This window comes from Schistocerca piceifrons, chromosome 8 (genome assembly GCF_021461385.2).
Source record: "Schistocerca piceifrons isolate TAMUIC-IGC-003096 chromosome 8, iqSchPice1.1, whole genome shotgun sequence".
Lineage (NCBI taxonomy): Eukaryota > Metazoa > Arthropoda > Insecta > Orthoptera > Acrididae > Schistocerca > Schistocerca piceifrons.
In genome coordinates this window covers 404,306,528-404,327,348 of record NC_060145.1, presented here as the reverse complement: position 1 = coordinate 404,327,348, position 20,821 = coordinate 404,306,528, and the positions used below count along the sequence as shown (strand labels likewise).

At 41.5% G+C, this 20,821-nt stretch overlaps 1 protein-coding gene across 1 annotated transcript in view; it reads left to right on the top strand.

Annotated features, from left to right (window-relative positions):
* Positions 1-9,719, top strand: part of LOC124711916 — a 30,130-nt gene extending 20,411 nt beyond the window's left edge. The window contains exons 3-4 of the mRNA XM_047242170.1: positions 5,992-6,192; positions 8,874-9,719. Of these exons, the coding sequence (XP_047098126.1) occupies positions 5,992-6,192; positions 8,874-9,128 (456 nt within the window). The 3' untranslated portion in view covers positions 9,129-9,719. The remainder of the gene's footprint in view (positions 1-5,991; positions 6,193-8,873) is intronic.
* Positions 9,720-20,821: the final 11,102 nt, after the last annotated feature.

Here is a 20,821-nt window from a genome sequence, read left to right as displayed (position 1 = left end):
TTCTATTCAATAACTCCTCATTAGTTATGTGCTCTACCCATCTAATCTTCAGCATTCTTCTGTAGCACCACATTTCGAAAGCTTCAATTCTCTTCTTGTCCAAACTACTTATCGTCCATGTATCACTTCCATACATGGCTGCACTCCATACAAATACTTTCAGATATGACTTCCTGGCACTTAAATCTAAACTCGACGTTAATCAATTTCTGTTCTTCAGAAACGCTTTCCTTGCCATTTTCAGTCTACATTTCATCTCCTCTCTACTTCAACCATCATTAGTTATTTTGCTCTCCAAATAGGAAAACTCCTTTACTACTTTACGTGTCTCATTTGCTAAGCTACACTACTGGCCATCAAAATTGCTACACCACGAAGATGACGTACTACAGACGTGAAAATTGACCGACAGGAAGAAGATGCTGTGGCATGTAAATGATTAGCTTTTCAGAGCATTCACACAAGGTTGACGCCGGTGGCGACACCTACAACGTGCTCTCATGAGGAACGATACCAACCGATTTCTCATACACAAACAGCAGTTGAACGGCGTTGCCTGGTGAAACGTTGTTGTGATGCCCCGTGTAAGGAGGAGAAATGCGTACCATCACGTTTCTGACTTTGATAAGGGACGGATTGTAGCCTATGGCGATTGCGGTTTATCGTTTCGCGACATTGCTGCTCGCGTTGGTCGAGATTCAATGACTGTTAGCAGAATATGGAATCGGTGGGTTCAGGAGGGTAATACGGAACGCCGTGCTGGATCCCAACGGCCTCGTATCACTAGCAGTCGAGATGACAGGCATCTCATCCGCATGGCTGTAACGGATCGTGCAGCCACGTCTCGATCCCTGAGTCAACAGATGGGGACGTTTGCAAGACAACAACCATTTGCACGAACAGTTCGATGACGTTTGCAGTAGCATGGACTATCAGTTCGGAGACCATGGCTGCGGTACCCTTGATGCTGCATCGCAGACAGGAGCGCCTGCAATGGCGTACTCAACGACGAACCTGGGTGCACGAATGGCAAAACGTCATTTTTTTAGATGAATCCAGGTTCTGTTTACAGCATCATGATGGTCGCATCCGCGTTTGGCGACATCGCGGTGAACGCACATTGGAAGCGTGTATTCGTCATCCCCATACTGGCGTATCACCCAGCGTAATAGTATGGGGTGCCATTGGTTACACGTCTCGGTCACCTCTTGTTCGCATTGACGGCACTTTGAACAGTGGACGTTACATTTCAGGTGTGTTACGACCCGTGACTCTACCCTTCATTCGATAACTGCGAAACCCTACATTTCAGCAGGATAATGCACAACCGCATGTTGCAGGTCCTGTACGTGTTATCTGGATATAGCAAATGTTCGACTGCTGCCCTGGCCAGCACATTCTCCAGACCTCTCACCAATTGAAAACGTCTGGTCAATGGTAGCCGAGCAATTGACTCGTCACAATACGCCAGTCACTATTCTTGACGAACTGTGGTATCGTGTTGAAGCTGCATGGGCAGCTGTACCTGTACACGACATCCAAGCTCTGTTTGGCTCAATGCCCAGGCGTATCAAGACCGTCATTACGGCCAGAGGTGGTTGTTCTGGGTACTGATTTCTCAGGATCTATGCACCCAAATTGCGTGAAAATGTAATCACATGTCAGTTCCAGTATAATATATTTGTCCAATTAATACCCGTTTATCATCTGCATTTCTTCTTGGTGTAGCAATTTGAATGGCCAGTAGTCTAATTCCCCCAGCATCACCCGGCTTAATTCGACTACATTCCATTATCCTCGTTTTTCTTTTGTTGATGTTCATCTTATATCCTCTTTTCAAGACAATGTCCATTCCGTTCAACTGCTCTTCCAAGTCCTTTGCTGTCTCTGACAGAATTACAGTGTCATCGTCGAACCTCAAAGTTTTTATTTCTTCTCCATGGATTTTAATACCTACTCCGAATTTTTCTTTTGTTTCCTTTACTGCTTGCTCAATATACAGATTGAATAACATCGGGAAGAAGCTACAACCCTGTCTCAATCCCTTCCCAACTACTGCTTCCCTTTCATGCCCCTCGACTCTTATAACTGCCATCTGGTTGCTGTACAAATTGTAAATAGCCTTTCGCTCCCTGTATTTTACTCCTGCCACCTTCAGAATTTGAAAGACAGTATTCCAGTCAACATCGTCAAAAGCTTTCTCTAAGTCTACAAATGCTAGAAACGTAGTTTTGCCTCTCCTTAATCTATCTTGTAAGATAAGTCGTAGGGTCAGTATTGCCTCAAATATTCCAACGTTTCTACGGAACCCAAACTGATCTTCCCCGAGGTCGGCTTCTAGCAGTTTTTCCATTCGTCTATAAAGAATTCTCGTTACTATTTTGCAGCCGTGACTTATTAAACTGATAGTTCGGTAATTTTCACATCTGTTCAAATGGTTCAAATGGCTCTGAGCACTATGGGACTTAACATCTGTGGTCATCAGTCCCCTAGAACTTAGAACTACTTAAACCTAACTAACCTAAGGACATCACACACATCTATGCCCGAGGCAGGATTCGAACCTGCGATCGTAGCAGTCGCGCGGTTCCGGATTGAGCGCCTAGAACCGCTAGACCACCGCGGCCGGCTTTCACATCTGTCAACACCTCACCACTCTATAGCCTGATATTGCAACGATGGTTGTAATTTGGTCAAATCAGTAAGAGGATTAGTTAATAAACATAGGCAAATAAAAATTATATTCCATTAACAAAGATAAAAAAAAAACAGGGAACAGAGAGTTATCTGCAACCTGTACAGAATCCACACTGCTGTTACAAGAGTCGAAAGACATGAAAGAGTTGCGTACGGTGTTGCAGTGCAATATCGCTGCAGAAGGCTTTCAATTAAAATGTCTCCCCCGTACGGGAATATACATAATGGATTTACGAGTGCAGGTGGTATACGCGTGATTGACGACATATCAACGTTTGGGGCTGTCCGTGAAGCATACTCGGATAGACTGATGGCAATCAGTGGTGAAATCGGGTTCGAGTCTCGGTGTAGCACAAATTTTAATTGTCGTTATTCCATGATACAGCTAATGGCAGTCCCTACTCGCAACTGCGAATATATTTCATTTATGTGAAAGAAAAGCAGTGGTTGAGAAGGAAGAGACACAGGACTGAAGCCAGTGTACAATGAGAAGGGAAGCAAGGAAAATATGAGGCGGATATTTAAGTCCAAGAAGCAAAAACAAAAGCTTCTGATGTCCGCTGACGACGTAATTTTGTCAGAAGCAGCTAAAGACTAGGCAGAATAGTTTAATTCAACAGACAGAGATTATAAGCTGATCGGCAGAAGTAAAACAAAGATAATGGAATGCAGTCGAATTAAATTAGGTGAAGCTGAGGGAATTGGATTAGCGATTGAGACGGTAGAAGTAGTTGAGAGCTTAGCTATTTGAGCAGCAAAATAACTGATCATGGCCGCAGTACAGGCTATCGAATTCTAACTGATGGTGGCAGGGAAAGGGCTTTTTAAAAGAGAAATTTCTAAGTGTCGAATATGTAAATTTAAATTTTAGAAAGTCTTTCCTGAAGGTATTTATATGACGGGCAGCCTTGTACAGAAGTGAAACGTACACGGTAAAAAACACAGACAAGATGAAAATAGAAACTTTTGTTCCTTGGTGTTACGGAAGTGTACTGAAGGCTGGATTGACTAACTAAAGACGAGGCACTGATTCAAATTACGAGGAAACTGGCTTTATGGTACAACAAAAGTAACCGAAGGGATAAGTCAAGAGCATGCATCCTAAAGTATCAAAACAATACCCACTTAATCTTGTAATGGAGGGAAATGTGGCATGAAAGGATGGTGATGTAAAACTATTTGCACACAATAAGTGGGCTCAAAGAGATGTAGTTTGCAGTAATTATGAAGAGATAAAGAGATTTGCAGAGAATAGGCTAACTTTGTGTGCTGTATCAAACCTGCCGTCGCCCTGAACTTCAAATTATCATCATCATCATCAATAACAACATGCCAACTTAATTGAAGCTCCTCATCGATGGCTGCTTGCATCTGAAGGGTCGTACGGTGACTGTTGAACATATTTAAAACATTGACTATGAAGTTTTGTGATTTTGAGTCATACGGGCAGATAACCAGGCTCTGCTAAATTAACTTTCAGATGACTAACATTCTGATTATTCGACTCTGCCAAAAAGTATCGTGATATTTAGACTGGATGGGACTTCGAACAGATAGATATAACTATTTTCAAAATAAACTCATGACATAAATTCTACTGTAAAACTCTTCTCATTTCAGGTTTGTCTCTCAACTTTTAAAACATGAAATACAACCACGCTCGCGTTTAAGGCACATGATCATCGTTACCAACGAAAGAAGCCATTCCAAAACAGCAGAAATCCACCTTTTGCCACTATTCGAGTTACTGGCGTCAGTGTATTCATCCCACACTAGTCAAATTACTGACAAAACAGCAAAAAATTCTCAAGTAATTACAACAAAAGTGGAGGCAGTGATACAACAACACAGGTCCATGAACTAGGCCACTTCCCTGCCTTGTGACTGTAATTCTGCCTGTATACAGCTGAAAAAAGAAAGGGGAATACTGTCTACACAGCAAATAAATGGATAAAATTATGAAGGAAATTGCTAGTAACATAAGCGTTGTTGATTCTGAGCAATCTACGTTCAAAGCTTGCAAAGCCTTTTCCTCCAGTTTAAAAGAAGCCATTCCTCTGAAAAATAACGCACAGAGTGATTTAGCTGCCCCAACCGATAGGTTTTATGTAGCCCGCAAACTTTCAAAAATCACGCACGAGATTTTCGTATTCTGTCACTCGCCACGCACCAACTATTAATGCTACAGAAAAAATAAACAGGAAGTTTATGTAGAAAATTTGATGTAGTTAAATTTTGTTTTAGGATGCGTTTTTGTTGGAAACCATGGTTTTTGAGTTATTAAAGAAACACGGGTTTGGAGGTAACTTCTGTATTCTTTTCTTGAATAATTAGAAAACTACATCCTCTAGCGATAACGTATCCAACACAACACTTCGCTACATCCAATTTCCTACAAAATGGTCCCGTTCATTTTTTTCTGTAGGACCAATAGGTTGCGCTAAGCTGAAGAAAACATGAAAATCTTGCATGTGGTATTTGAAGGCCTTGCAAGTTGCATAAAACTCATGGGTAGGGGTTGCCGAATCACCCTGTATAAAATATTGGTCACCGTCAATGGAAGTCGAAAGCGGGGACGTGTGAAATCATCGAGCGCCGTAAGGACTGTGTGATGGTAAGCAATACCGCTAGTGGCCTGGTCACCGATTCATTTCAGTTCCGACAGAAACAGATTCTTAATCATCGGATGTTTATCTGTTGTACTTATGAAGATGACATAGCAATAAAAGCTCCTAAGGTAGACACTGGGAATTCTTAAGAACTGATGCAGGAATGTGAAACGCAAAAGAAGAAACATGCTGATTCAGGAAGTGAAGCCTGAAGTCAGGGACTCAGATTAGAATGGCGAATGTATTATTCACGCTATTGTACACACATTTAATTCACAATAAATTTTATTTTTTCCTAGATAACTTAATTTGGGCTGTGACTTCCAGAATCAGCACCAAAACCAGACTTTTTATGTTTTTGTACTTAAATGTTTCATCTGACTTCACTTATATTAAACAAGGTTATATACACATACGTTACCTAGCCGCACACAAAATATCGGTGTAATAAACTAAATATTTTCAGAGATATACAAAAATTATTGATTTTCTCAGAAGTAAATATGGTGAATGTGTGCTGTTCTGGAATTAATTGATTCAAGTGCAGTTTATAGATGAGAACTGCTACTCATCAATCAGTCCAATACCTAAATGTAAATGAACCATAAGGGAAATAATGCATAAGGGGCTTACAAGCTGTTAATTTCCTGCTACTTCTCGAACCTTGGGACGCGACTGTTTGCAGACAGCTACGAACTTCACGTCGTGCCTGGTGGAGGAACGTGAGCACCTGGCAGAACTGGAGGCTGTGCTGGGCAGCGAAACCCTTAGCTGCCTGATGGGTGGCGTAAGGCTGCTGGCTGCCATCAAGGAACTCAACGGCACGGCCCGGGGACTCATCGCGGATGCCAAAAGCTGCTCCAAACTAGACGACACGCTCGTCAAGGTAAGCAACATGTCTAACGAGTCATATGAGTAGCTGTTATAACACTCATCCAATGGTGTTACGTAGCACCCGAAATGGTTATCCTGCATCCAGAAGCAATCTTCCACTCTGCAGCAGACCGTGCATGTTCTGAAACTTCCTGGCAAATTATAGCTATATGCTGGACCGGAACTCGAACTTGGAACCTTGCCTTTCACGACCCAAACTCACACCGACTGAGGTATCCAGGCACAGCTCACGGACCATCCTCACAGCGTGACTTCCTCCAGAACGTCTCTTCTTTCTTTCAGCAGTGGTAGTCCAGCAAGGTATGCAGGAGAGCTGCCTTGAAGTTTGGAAGGCAGGAGAGTCAAGTTCTGAGAGCTGGACGTGCATCGTGCCTAAATAGCTCAGTTGGTAAGAGGAGTTCCTGTGGAAGGCAACATTCCGGTTTCGAGTCCTTGAATAATCCACATTGTTCAGTGGTAGCTGGTGCGACTTGTGTTTGAGGCAAATTTATGTATTTATTTACTTATTTATTACGCTGTAGCCTGTTACCTACAATTTAAACACAAGTTGTGTTCATTCGTACTCAAAATATTACCGTCATCAGACAGTTTTTTCTGTATTGTGGCATTTAATGATAAATAGAAAATGCACTAATATAGCTAACAGATTTCTATTTTCCCTCACCATAACTTTCTATTGTTAATTAAGACTGCATCAACTACCGTACTTCACCATTCACTACCACTGTTACCCTACAATTTGTCTCCATCTTATCTTCCGCCAGTACACACTAAAACTAACAGAATTACACCGCTTGACAAGAAAAGTGAAGTACCCAAAAGGGTAGAAGAAAAGGAAATCAAACCCCACCGGCTGTGAGAGTATGTGACACTATTTCAGTGATTAGCAAATTTACAAAGAAGTTGGCAGATTGATTATCAGAATGACGTTACACCTCCTCTGGCCTCGAAGCATATACTTGCCTGGTTGGAAATGGTGTCGCAAGGCCGTTGCATTCCCTTCTTAGTCAAGCTAGCCCACAACTGTTGTAAGTGATGCTTTATATTCTGGATACTGCCAATGGGATGGAGTTGACGTCCGAGAAGGTTTCACACATGTTTTATCGGGAACAGATCTGACGACCTTGTTGGCTACAGGATTACAACAACATCATGCATACAGTTCAGAGAGACACCTAGCGTTTGTGGACGAGCATTATCTTGTTGAAAAATGGCACCAAAATACTGCTACGTAAGACGTAACGCATGAGGATGCAGGATATCTGTGAAGTATCACAGTGCCGTCAGAGCTGCGTCAATCACTGCCAGCCGAGACCTGACGTCATACCCAATGGGTCCCCGCAACATGGCACCAGGAATAACACCAATGTGCCCCTCCAAAACGCCTTTTTTTCTCTCTGAAAAATACGTGTGAAGTGTCTCAGCGAAAAATATGATGAAATTTAGTGTCAACAATACTTACTCCAGCTTTAAAGGAAGCTCACACAATTTCACTATATTTTATAGACTTAATTCTTGAAGTCGAATTTTCTCAAGTATCGTATTTTTCAATTGTGTCACTGTTCTTGCCGAGGTGCGATCTATTATGACTACCGTGGCACTCTTTTCTGCTTTAGTTACGATATAATTCTGTGATTCTAGTTTCTTATTCAAACCCTAAAGTAGTTGCAGCTCCCTTCCGTTGCTGTGAGTAGAGCGTAATTCACCTGTGACTCATTTTCTTATTTTAACTGCCGTGTTTGTTTGTTTGTTTGTTCATATTTACTCATTTTAGCTATATCACTTGTTACTTTCATATCGACGACAGTTTATTATTATTATTATTGTGCTGGAGTAGTGGTGGATTTCACGTTACATTTCTGCCATTGGTTTAAAGGATTCTGCTCATCCCTTGAATGATCCTATCATTAAATTTACGCGCTTTTTTATGTGTCACTCCATTTTCAACATTAAAATATACGCCTAAGTTAAAGTGTTTCTTCTGATGTCCAGCGCCAGTAGACTATACCTCCCCCATGAAAGGAGACAGAAACTTACGCATCGAAACTAAAAGATTACTTTGGCACCTGTTGTAAGTTTAGGTTCAACTGCTTGTCGGTGGCGCTCCCTCTGGGAGTGATAGCCCGCCGCTGTTTCACTAGCTAATGTGCGCCGAGAGAAGGTGGCAGAGACACAGCAACAAAAGACGTGTTGCGTTCTCCGTTATAACAGGCACAATTAAGTTACAACTTGAAACTTCCTGGCAGATTAAAACTGTGGGCCGGACCGAGACTCGAACTCGGGACCTTTGCCTTTCGCGGGCAAGTGCTCTACCAACTGAGCTACCCAAGCACGACTCACGCCCCGTCCTCACAGCTTTATTTCTGCCAGTACCTCACACACTCCGCTGCAGAGTGAAAATCTCATTCTGGAAACATCCCCTAGGCTGTGGCTAAGCCATGTCTCCGCAATATCCTTTCTTTCAGGAGTGCTAGTTCTGCAAGGTTCGCAGGAGAGCTTCTGTAAAGTTTGGAAGGTAGGAGACAATAGTCCTATGCGTACGTTACAGTTCACCCCAAGTATCTGTCTTCATTTGTACAGAATATATAATATGACGAACTCAGATGACTATTTTTGACATATATCAGAAAACAGCAGTAGTTACACGTTGTTGTGTGGGTCTGTGTGCTGCAGATTCAATGCCGCTCGCAGCTGTTAGTGGAGCTCGGTCCAGAGCTGCTGTCGCGCACTGCAGAGCTGAAAGAGGCAGCCGCGGAAGATGCCGACGCCGTGGCGGACCAAGTGGAAGCGCTCGTGCAGAAGTGCCTGCCGGCCGGGTCTCCGCTGGACCTCGAGGTGCAGGACCTGCTGACGGACATGGGGCGTTGCACGGCCAGCGCCGTGGCTGCCGCAGAGGGGCGCCGGGACACGCCCCGCGAGGACCTCTAACCACCTGTAGGCACGCCTCTCGTCATAGTGCAGTATCTGTGCCACTCAGGCAAAATTTGTGCAGTTATTAGACACGCAAAGTATATGAGCAAATATATGGGTATACGCAATGAAGATCATGGAAAAATGTTTCAAAAAAGGCAGTGTCTGTAAAAGTGTTCTCAACACGGAGTGCTGTTCCTCTAGTTTGTCAAAGTTTACACACACACGCACGCAGAGCACGCGCGCGGACTGGAGACTACAATGCACAGTAGGAACACCAACGTTTTGCTCAACATAAACAAAGGACACAGTCTGGACTCTCACCATACTTTTACAGGAATGATCAGCATCTCAAACTTGCAAAACACTATTTCCTGCCGTGATTTCTCATTAAGTTACTGTACTTAGATCCCTAAGTATTGTACCGACAAATGTAAGGAATGGTGCGAAATCAGCACTAGCAACTAAAATTATGGAAACTGGCTTAAACAACACGTTTTGTCCTCTGGTCTCACATTGCCATTAACTCTAAATACTGCCTCTGTTTAATTAATAGCATGTGTAATTCTTTTTTGATGCTATTAAAATGGTCCGTAATGCTCCGAGTTACTTAATGTTGACATTGTCTCAATTACTCTTGGGTTATGGTGATTTGTCGTTGCAAGATTTTTGAGTTAATTGATGCCCGAGGCAAGATTCGAATCTGCGACCGTAGAGGCCGCGCGGTTCCAGACTGAAGCGCCTAGAACCGCTCCGCCACACCGGCCGGCTCAGTTGAGCAGATCTAATCTTTTTTACTTCTTCCTCTTATCGAAAGCATACTGCAATCGTCCTTGTATTTTTTACAGGAGTGTAGAGCTGTTCATATGCGAAATGTTCGACTCTAACACTATTGACTTTATAGGTAACATGCACCCATGTTCAGAAAAAAAAAAACAGAGCACCCTGAACGACTAGTGATACGACATTCATATTCACAGGAGGTGTACATTGGTATGTTCTGCAGAAATGAGTAGCTTTTGAACCATGTCTTCATGGGGGCTCATGGTCAATATCGATATCGCAACGCACCACCACCTACGAGTAAAATGTGCCAGCGGCTCTCGTCGTCGCAATAAACCGAAGGTAATGGATCAGTTTGACTGGAGCAGACGTACGTCGGTCGCGGTGGTCTAGCGGTTTTAGACGCTTCAGTCCGGAACCGCGCGACTGCTACGGTCGCAGGTTCGAATCCTGCCTCGGGCATGTATGTGTGTGATGTCCTTAGGTTAGTTGGGTTTAAGTCGTTCTAAGTTCTAGGGGACTGATGACCACAGATATTAAGTCCCATAGTGCTCAGAGCCATTTGAGCAGACGTGCAGTGAGTTTAATAGAGGGCTCATTATTGGCATGAGAGAATATCATGCATCTATTCAGGAAATTGCTGCTCGTGTAGGACGAAGTGTTTCGCAGTGCAACGGGTGTGTGCAGAATGGTTCCGGAAGGCCGTAGAACACGATGAGGTGGGTCGGTTCCCTCCCCGCCGACCACCCCTGAGAAGATCGACACCTCATCCGCATGGCAGTACACGAGAGAACTGCATCCTCCTCAACTCTTGAGGTAACAGTGGAACACATCGTACACTATCAGGGCTGACAGTCCGTCGCCGCTCATTACGGCGTGGGTTACGTGCGCACCGCCGTCCACTTCTCCGCCTGCCTTTGATGAATGTGCAGAAACATATTACACGGCAATGGTGTATTCAAAGACGTCACTGGGTACAGGAGTGGCATTCAGATGAGTCCAGGTTGTGTTAGTTTGAAAACGGTGGTCGCATTCTCGGTCGCCGTCGACAGAGGGAGCGGTATCACAGTGACTGAATTCGCACGAGATATGCAGCGTCAACTCAAGGTCTGCGTCAACTCAAGGTCTTATGGTGTGGTGTGTTATTGGGTACAACCGCAAATCATAGTTGGTGCGTGTCCAGGGCACAGTGACCAGTGTGCCTTACGTAAATGACGTCCTGGGACCCAAGCCATACCCTTTCTGCATAACACACCAGATGCCATTTTTCAGCAATACAATGCACGACCACATGCTGCTGCATGAACATGTACCCTCTTGGTGTCACAGGACGTCAGCATTTTGCCATGACCTGACAGAACACCAGACGTGTCGCCAATCGAAAATATGTAGGATATGGTGGAATGACGGGTACAGCCCTATGACCCATTGCCAACCACCACAGATGAACTTTGGAACCAGGCGAATGCAGCATGAATGCCTATACCAAAGGACACTATTTGCTCCTTATACGCATAGGTGCCATCACGTATTTGTGAAAAATGCACCCATAGCCAGACATGTGTGCGCTGGTATGAAACTTCCTGGCAGATTTGAACTGTGTGCTGGACAGCGACTGGAACTCGGAACCTTTACCTTTTTCGGGCAAGTGTTCTAACGACTGACCTACCCAGGCCCGACTCATGACTCGTCCTCGCAGCTTTAATTCTGCCAATACCTCGTTTCCAACCTTCCAAACTTCACAGAAGCTCTCCTGCGAACCTTGCAGAACTAGCACTCCTGGAAGAAAGAATATCAGACCTAGCCATAGCCTGGTGGATTTTCCAGAATGAAATATTCACTCTGCAGCGGAATGTGCGCTGATATGAAACTTCCTAGCAGATTAAAACTGTGTACCAGTTCTTCCTGGAGTGCTAGTTCTTCAAGGCTCACAGGAGAGCTTCGGTGAAGTTTGGAACGTTGCCAACGAGGTACTGGCAGAATCAAGGCTGTTAGGACTGGTCGTGAGTCGTGCTTGGGTAGCTCACTCGGCAGAGCACTTGCTCGCGAAAGGTAAAAGTCCCGAGTTGGAGTCTCTGTCCGGCATACCGTTTTCATCTGCCAGGAATTTTCTGTATCCGTACTCATTTAAGCTCATTTTATCATATATCAATCACAAATGAGACTTATTGGTGATATTTAATAGTTTCCGCAACAAAACTCTGTCTCCGTTTTCCGAAATGCCTTCACCAAAGAAGACGAAGTAAATATTCCAGAATTCCAACTTCCAACATGTGTAACTTAGAAGTAGATATCCTCGGTGAAGAAAAGCAGCTCAAATCACTTAATAAAGGCAAGGCCTCTGGCCCCGATTGTATAACAGTCAGATTCCTTTCATAGTAGGCTGATACAACAGCTTCACCCTTAGTAATCGTATGTAACCGCTCGTCGGAAGATCCGTACCTAAAAAGTAGCAAGTTGCACACCAATACCCAAGAAAGGAAATATGAGTAACCCGCTGAATTACAGACGCGTATCGCTAACGCCGATTTGCAATAGGATTTTGGAACATATACTATGACCGAACATTATGGGCCACCTCGAAGAAAACCATTTAGTGACAAACAGCTAACATGGATTCAGAAGATATTGTTCTTGTGAAAAACAACTAACTCTTTATTCTCAGGAAGTAATGAGTGCTATGGACAGAGGACAACAAATTGATTCGATAGATTTCTGGAAGGCTTTTGACACCGTTCCTCACAAGCGATTCCTAATCAAATTGCGTGCCAAAGAATAATAGTCGCAGTTGTGTGACTGGGTTCGTGATTCCCTGCCAGAAAGGTCACAATTCGTAGTAAGTGACGGAAAGTGATCGAGTAAAACAGAAGTATTATCTGGCGTCCCCCAAGGAAGTGTTAAAGGCCACCTGCTGTTCCTGATCTATTTAAACGAGTTAGAAGACAATCCGAGAAGCCGTCTTAGATTGTTTGTAGATGATGCTGTCATTTACTGTTTTACAGAGTCACCAAATGATCAAAACAAATTGTTGTTGTTGTTGTTGTGGTCTTCAGTCCTGAGACTGGTTTGATGCAGCTCTCCATGCTACTCTATCCTGTGCAAGCTTTTTCATCTCCCAGTACCTACTGCAACCTACATCCTTCTGAATCTGCTTTGTGTATTCATCTCTTGGTCTCCCTCTACGATTTTTACCCTCCACGCTGCCCTCCAATACTAAATTGGTGATCCCTTGATGCCTCAGAACATGTCCTACCAACCGATCCCTTCTTCTGGTCAAGTTGTGCCACAAACTTCTCTTCTCCCCAATCCTATTCAATACTTCCTCATTAGTTATGTGATCTACCAATCTAATCTTCAGCATTCTTCTATAGCACCACATTTCGAAAGCTTCTATTCTCTTCAAAACAAATTATAAAATGATTTAGACAAGATACCAGTACGGAACGAAAAGTGGCAACTGACTCTAAATAATGATAAATGTGAAGTCATCCATGTATGTTCTAAAAGGAATCTGCTAAATTTCAGTTATAGGATGAAACATGCAAACATAAAGCTTTAAATTCAACTAAATACTTAATTTATATCTACACCATACTCCGCAAACCACCTGATGGTGTGTGGCGAAGGGTACTTTCTGTTCCACTAACTGAGACCTCCAACCCTGTTCCAATCGTGAATAGCGAGTGGGTAGAATAATTATCAGTAACCCTCTTTACTGGTCCAAACTTCTTGAATTTTCTCCTCATGGTCATTCCGCGAGACGTATGTAGAAGGAAGTAATACGAGGGTTGCTCGGAAAGTAAGGAACGATCGGCCGCTAAATGGAAACCATAGTGAAAATCAAAACTGTTTACTTTGCACCTTTAGCTACACCCTCCACGTACTTTTCTACATAGTCGTCGCTCTGACTTAGACATTTGTCTGAGCGTTATACCAAATTTCCAACACCATCGTCATAGAAGGCAGCCGCCTCTGCTTTCCAATAATTCTCTATGCTGGTCTATAGCGCGTAGCCTGCGCCCAAGTGTTGTCTTCGTATCCAGCGTTTCATGTGAACAGAGATGATACTCAGGACGAGTCAATTAGGACTGTCTTGTGGGTGATCGAATACTTCTCACTGAAAAGGCTGCAGGAGCGTCTTCACTGCCCCTGCAGAGTGCGGCTAAGAATTGCCATGAAGAAGGAAGTGCGTGGCAGTTGTGTTAGGTGGGATGCATTCATTAAGGCGAAGCCTCTCAGCAGGCCCTTCTACTTGGCGGGAGACATTGTTGTTCTAGGCACCTTTGCTCACTCACAGTGCTCTCACAATTGAAAAGAGCGTCTTGATGCGATGGATCAGCATACTAGAGACACTGACTAAACGTCTGTGAAAAGCCTCGTCGGATTTTCACAGTGGTTTCCATTTCGCGACCGATCGTCCCTCACTTTCCGAATAGCCCTCGTGTGTTGTCCGACTGTTCCCAAAAAGTGCTCTCTCGAAATTTCAGTAACAAATCTCTCCATGATGCACAACGCCTCTCCTGTAATGTCTGCCTATGGAGTTTGTTGAGCATTTCCGTAACACTCGCGTTCCGACTAAACAATCCTCTGGCGAAACGTGCCCCTCTTTGTTGGATCTTCTCTGTCTCTTCTATCAACCCTATCTGGTAGGGATCTCAGATAGATGAATAATACTCAAGAACACTCATTTCCTTAAAATTTCCTTAAGATTCATCCCATGAATCTGAATCTGGCACCTGCTTTTCCCACTGTATATTTTATATGGTCATTCCACTTAAGGTCGCTATGGATAATTATTCATAGATATTTTTTGCGGATACTGAGTCCAGCCGTTTGTTATCAATAGTTTAGCTACACAGTAGTGGATTTCTTTTCCTATGTATTCGCAATATGTTACATTTATTTACATTCAGAGTTAACTGCCAGAGCCTGCACCATTCATCAATTCTCTGGAGGTCATTCTGGAAATCATTACTACCTTCTGGCGTTTCTGCGAACAGCCTTAGAGAACATCCGACGCTTTTTACTAGATCATTTATATATATATTGTTAACAGTAACGGTCCTATCACACTTCCTTGGCGTACACCGTAAATTATGTTTACTAGATAAGCATGTATTTTTTTCACTAAACGACAGTGTGGGACGGTGTCAAATGCCTTCCTGAAATCAACGAGCACGGCATCAACCAGAGCGCCAATGTCTACACCACTGTGAATTTCGAAGAGGAACAGAAATTAGGGATTACTATTAGGAAGAACTTGAACTGCAATTATCACATAGATAACGTTGTGAGGAAACCAAATCAAAGACTGCAATTTGTTGGCGTCTACTAAAGGGTCTCTTTGCAGTACGCTTGTCCACCCTCTTCTAGAATATTGCTGTGCTGCGTGAGATCCGCATCAGATAGAACTGACGGAGGACAACGGAAAGGTTCCAGGAAGGGCAGCTCGTTTTGTAATTACCTGAAACGTGGGAGAGGATTTCACGGATATGATACGCGTATTGAGGTAGTAATAATTAAAACTAAGGCGTCTTTCGTTGCGGCATGATCTGCTCATGAAATTTCGATCATCAACTTTCTCCTCAGAGTGGGAAAATGTTTGTTGGCACCCACCTACATAGAAAGAAATGATCATCATAATAAATAACAGAAATAACAGCCAGCACGGAAATATTTCAGTCTTCGTTTTTACCCGCACGGTGATAGAGAGTGGAACGGTAGAGAATCAGTTTGAAGATGCTCCGAGGAACCCTCTGCCAGGCACTTAATTGTGAATTCAAGAGTAATCCTGTAGATGTAGCTGTAGATAAAAATACGATTCAGTAAGCCTCTGCCGTTTCTTCAGTCGGCTGACTGTCAAGTTACATTCTGCAGTTAATCACTTCATGAGACGTTCATTCATCCACATACTAATTCAGGGATGTTTAAAGTATATTAATCGTTGTTTATTGCTGTGATAAGCACCTTCTAGGAAGCAACATAGACATGGAATTCTGGCAGACACATGGACTGACCTTGTACATAATATGTTCAGTGAGGATGTTCACGCACTATTGGCAACATGTAATTCAAACTGAAAATTCGAAAATAATTAAATTTTTTTATCATAACAGATATTATTAGCAATGTACTGAACAGATGATTGACAAAAGAAGGGATTACAAAAGTTTTGAGGGAAATTCAGAAATACACAAATGCTAGTCACTTAGGAAGTACACGGAAGCTAAAGTGAAATGGCTGCATCAAAAACGCAAAGAAATCAAAAATGAAACAAATATTGTAAAGACTGACTCAGGATATAGAAAAGTCAAAACAGTCCTCAGGTAAATTAAAAGCAAGGATGGTAAATATTAAAAGCACAACAGGAACTCTGCTGTTAATGAGACAGCACATAGGGGGAAAGGGTACGATGAAAGCCTCTGTGAGAGGGAGGACTTGTCAGATGTTGTGACAGAAGAAGAAACAAGAGTTGACAAGGAAGAGGTAGGGGATCCTGTATTAGAATCAGAATTTGTATTTAAAAGAGCTTCAGAAGACTTAAGATCAAATAAGGCAGAAGGGATAGATATCATTCCACTGGAATCACTGTGAGATGTGGCAACAAAACGAATATTTATGTTGGGTGTGTAGTCTGTATGATAATGACGATATACCATCAGACTTACAGAGAAACATCATCTACACAGTTCAAAATAGCATGAGCAAAGAAGTATAGTCAGCCGGAGTGGCAGTGCAGTTCTGGGCGCTACAGTCTGGAACCGAGCGACCCCTACGGTCGCAGGTTCGAATCCTGCCTTGGGCATGGATGTGTGTGATGTCCTTAGGTTAGTTAGGTTTAATTTGACCTCAGAAGTTAAGTCTCATAGTGCTCAGAGCCATTTGAGCCAAAGAAGTATAAGCATTATCAGACAATCAGCCTAATAGCTCATGCATCCAAGTTGCAGCCCAGAATCATATACAGAAGACTGGAAAAGAAAATTTAGGACCTATTAGATGATGATCTGATAGACTTTAGGAAAGGTTATGGCACCTGTCTAGTTCTTATGATATGGCTGATAATGGAAGAAAGACTGAAGAAGAATAAAGACACGGTCGCATGATTTGTTGACTTTGAAAATGTGTTTGACAGTGCAAAATGTTCAAAATTCTGAGAAAAATGGGGGTAAATTATAAGGAAAGATGGGTAATACAAAAAATGTACATGAACCAAGAGGGAACAGTAAGGCTGGAAGACCAAGAATGAAGTGCTTGGATCAAAAAGGATGGAAGACAGACGTGTAGTCTTTCACCATTATTGCTCAGTCTATGGATCGAAAAAACAATGATGGAAATAAAAGAAAGGTTCAAGAGTAGGATTTAAATTCAAGGTTAAATGATATGATTTGCTGATGACATTGCTGTCCTCAGTTAAAGTGAAGAAGAATTACAGGGTTGTTGAACGCAATGGACAGTGTAACGAGTGCAGAATACGAATTTAGAGTAAATCAAAGAAAGAGGAAAGTAAAAAGATGTAGCAGAAATGAGAACAGCTATAAACTTAACACCAGAATTCGTGATCACGAAGTATATAATAGAATAGAAGTTTGTCTCATAGTACACAATTTAAAAACCATTGACTTAATGTACAGGAGACTCATCAAAATACAAAAGCTGGTTTACAATTTTCCTTACAATATCAGTAATATAATATATGGCACTGAATAGTTATTTATTTTATCAATTAATAATTTTTCTTCAAAGGTAACAAACTTTTAAGAATTAACAATCCTTAATACTTGCTCCTTCCTGCTAAAATTTTCAGTTTGTCATTTATAAATTCTTCTGCTGAACAGTAACATTTCTGCACTAGTTTCTCATATAAGGTATTTTTCAGTGTTTCTGAACTTATTCTGAGCAGTTCTCTTCCTTTCACTTTGTTATAAATATTCATACCCATATAATATGGAGTTTGAGCATAAAGTTGGAAATGGTGGGAAGGCAGCACAAACTTACTTTGATTTCTGGTGGTCTACTCATATTTAAAATGATTTGCTACAAATAAAACAGTGTTACTGTGTACAAAGATCAGGTCATATATGTGTGTTGATGAGCTGAGGAGACATTTAGCCTAATATACTTGGATTTTTAAGGAGTGAGCAACTTGATTTCTTCGCCCTACATTGTGCATATTTCTAATGGTGGTTTTCTGAAGTTGTATTATTCGACACATATGGTTTGAGTTACCTCAAAATACAATTCCATACCTTATTACTAACTCAAAGCAGCTTCTCAAGATGGTGCCAATAGAACAGTGCAGCGACACTTCAGTCTCAGCTAAAAAGTTGTTTCATAACAACTCAACTTGTGAAGAATGCAAAAAAATGTGATTAAAGGCATCCTCTGTGTGAAATGTAACTTCTGGTTACACGAAAAGTGTGCAAATGTGAACCTCAAGTTCATAAATGACAATATTAGGTGGTCATGTTGTAACTGTGTTAGTGATGAATGTGAAGATTTTCTCAACCCGATGGACACAAAAGACGAAGTTATCAAGTTCGTAAATAGTGACATTGAGACTCTCAGAAAAGAAACTGTAATCTTGAAACAAGAAAATGCGAAACGATGAAATGAAAAACATTTAACTCAAAATGTTAAAAGTGACTTGCGAGCCGAAAAAAGTGATGATAATGACGAAGGCTGCGTAGAAAGAAGTAAAAAATACGTCGAACCTACAATTAAATATAAGTGGGTGGCAATAACGTACAAATGCAAAGGTAGGAAGCTACAAGAATATGGCAGACAAAGCACCGGAAATGATCTTTAATAATTGGTGATTCATTAATTAAAAACGTTACAGTATTATACATACAAACAAAGTTGCCCCTCGGCGCTGGCTGATGGGAGCGACTGCAAAGGCATTTCCCATTTACAGTCACTCCCCTCAGCCTGCACGCCGAGTGTCAATTTTGTTTGCACGAATAATGGTGAATACGAAAATTGGTGTCCGCCCAGGGAAAGGTATACATCAGTTAAAAAAATCACGTCAAGAACATGCATTACTACTGGTACATCACAATGAAAACTATAAAGGTGTATTCATCCATGTGGGGATGAACTCAGTGAAAAACAGCAGTGAAGAAGAGATCGTACACGAAGCACGAAATCTAATCTGGACGGCAAAGAAACGTGTACCCAGCATCAAAGCTAATCATCAGTAGTATCCTGCACAGAAGATTGATACGGTAAGTGATACATACATAGACAGGATAAACAATCACATCAGAGCGCATGCAACAGACTTGGAGCAATTTTCGTAGATTCGAATAAATTTATCAGCGATAAATGTGTAGAACAAGATGGGCTGCATCTAAACACTCTAGGATCGGCAGCATTCAGCAATATGTATAGTGATATTTGTAAGCTCATACTTAGTAAGAGACAGTAGCATGCAGAGATGGGAGTGTAAAAATTAGCAACAAAGTTAAAACAAAAATACATGAACAGTGTTTCAAAACAGATGCTGTTACGAATACCTCAAAAAATAACAATGCATTCGTAATGCACTTCAACATAAATGGGTTAAGTTCAAACTATACAAATGACAGAGAAATAAAACTCAAACGACTTGTAAATCATTTTGTCAGAAATACCAAACATCAAGGTTATATGCTTCAATGAACACTGGCTTACAAAGGAGAGTATCAAAATCTTAAATAACCTTGATAATTTTTACATTGCCAGCAGCTTTTGTAGGAGTAATTTAACATTAGGAGGATCGTGCATACTTGTGGAAAGATCAATGGAATACAGAGCCAGATTCGGTTTCAATTCCCTTAATGAAGAACATATATTTGAAAGCTGCTGTGTAGATTTGGGGCAAAATATTGTAATTTTTTATCTGTGTATGGAATTCCAAAAGCAGAAATAACGAAACATTTTTTGTGGAAATTCCAGTGTGTATTGTAAAAATTTGTCAGTAAAGCCATCAACTCAAAAAAATATGATTCACTTTTCGGGTTCCCGTGCAAAATTCACTGATTTTACTCGAGTAAACGAAATGTCTGCAACACTTATAGATAATATTTTAAACCAGTTACATTAATAGTGAGGCAAATAAGTTTCGTTTAGATTTAGGACTTTCTGATCATTGTGCTCTGTTTACGGAGTGCCAAGAACAATAGAACCTTCCTCGAAAAAAACCTACATCAAAACCATTTCAGCAAAGAAAATAGGAACTTACTCCATCATAGATTAAATAAGGTGGAGTGGACTGTAGATCATAGTATTTCATGCTCTGAAAATTTTGCTACTGTACATTCTTGGAAAACTTCCTTCATGTTTTTAATGATGCTTCCCCCACTGTTTTACGTCATAAAAAAGTAGGAAATAATGTAAAGTGGATTACTGAAGGAATAAAAATCTCAAGTGCAAGAAAAAGACGGCTACATAGGGAACTAAAACATAAGAAAAGTCCCGATTTTGTTACCTATGTAAAAAATTACCAAAGTATTTTTAAAAAAGTTTTAAAGGCAGGCAAAGAACTGGAAAATAACAGATTTATATTGGATATGGGAAACGAATCAATGGCATTATGGTCAGTGATCGAAGCTGAAACAAGTGCCACAGGTAGAGGCCATGATATTTCTGAATGCAAGATAGAGGATAAAACTATTGTAAATCCTGCTCAGATTTTTTAATTATTTAATGAATTCTTTATAAATGCAAACAAATGAAACATCACTGTAGACTGTTACCCAGACAAGGTAAATTTCTTCAACAGAGAGCAATTTGAACATTAATTTTTCAGTAAATTTACCAGAACTACTGTAATAGATATAGAAAATGTGATACTATCATTGAAAAATAAAACACCAGAACAATGGGATGGGATACCAAAAAAAGTGTAAAAACGGTCTGTAAAATAATTGCACAACCGCTAACTACAA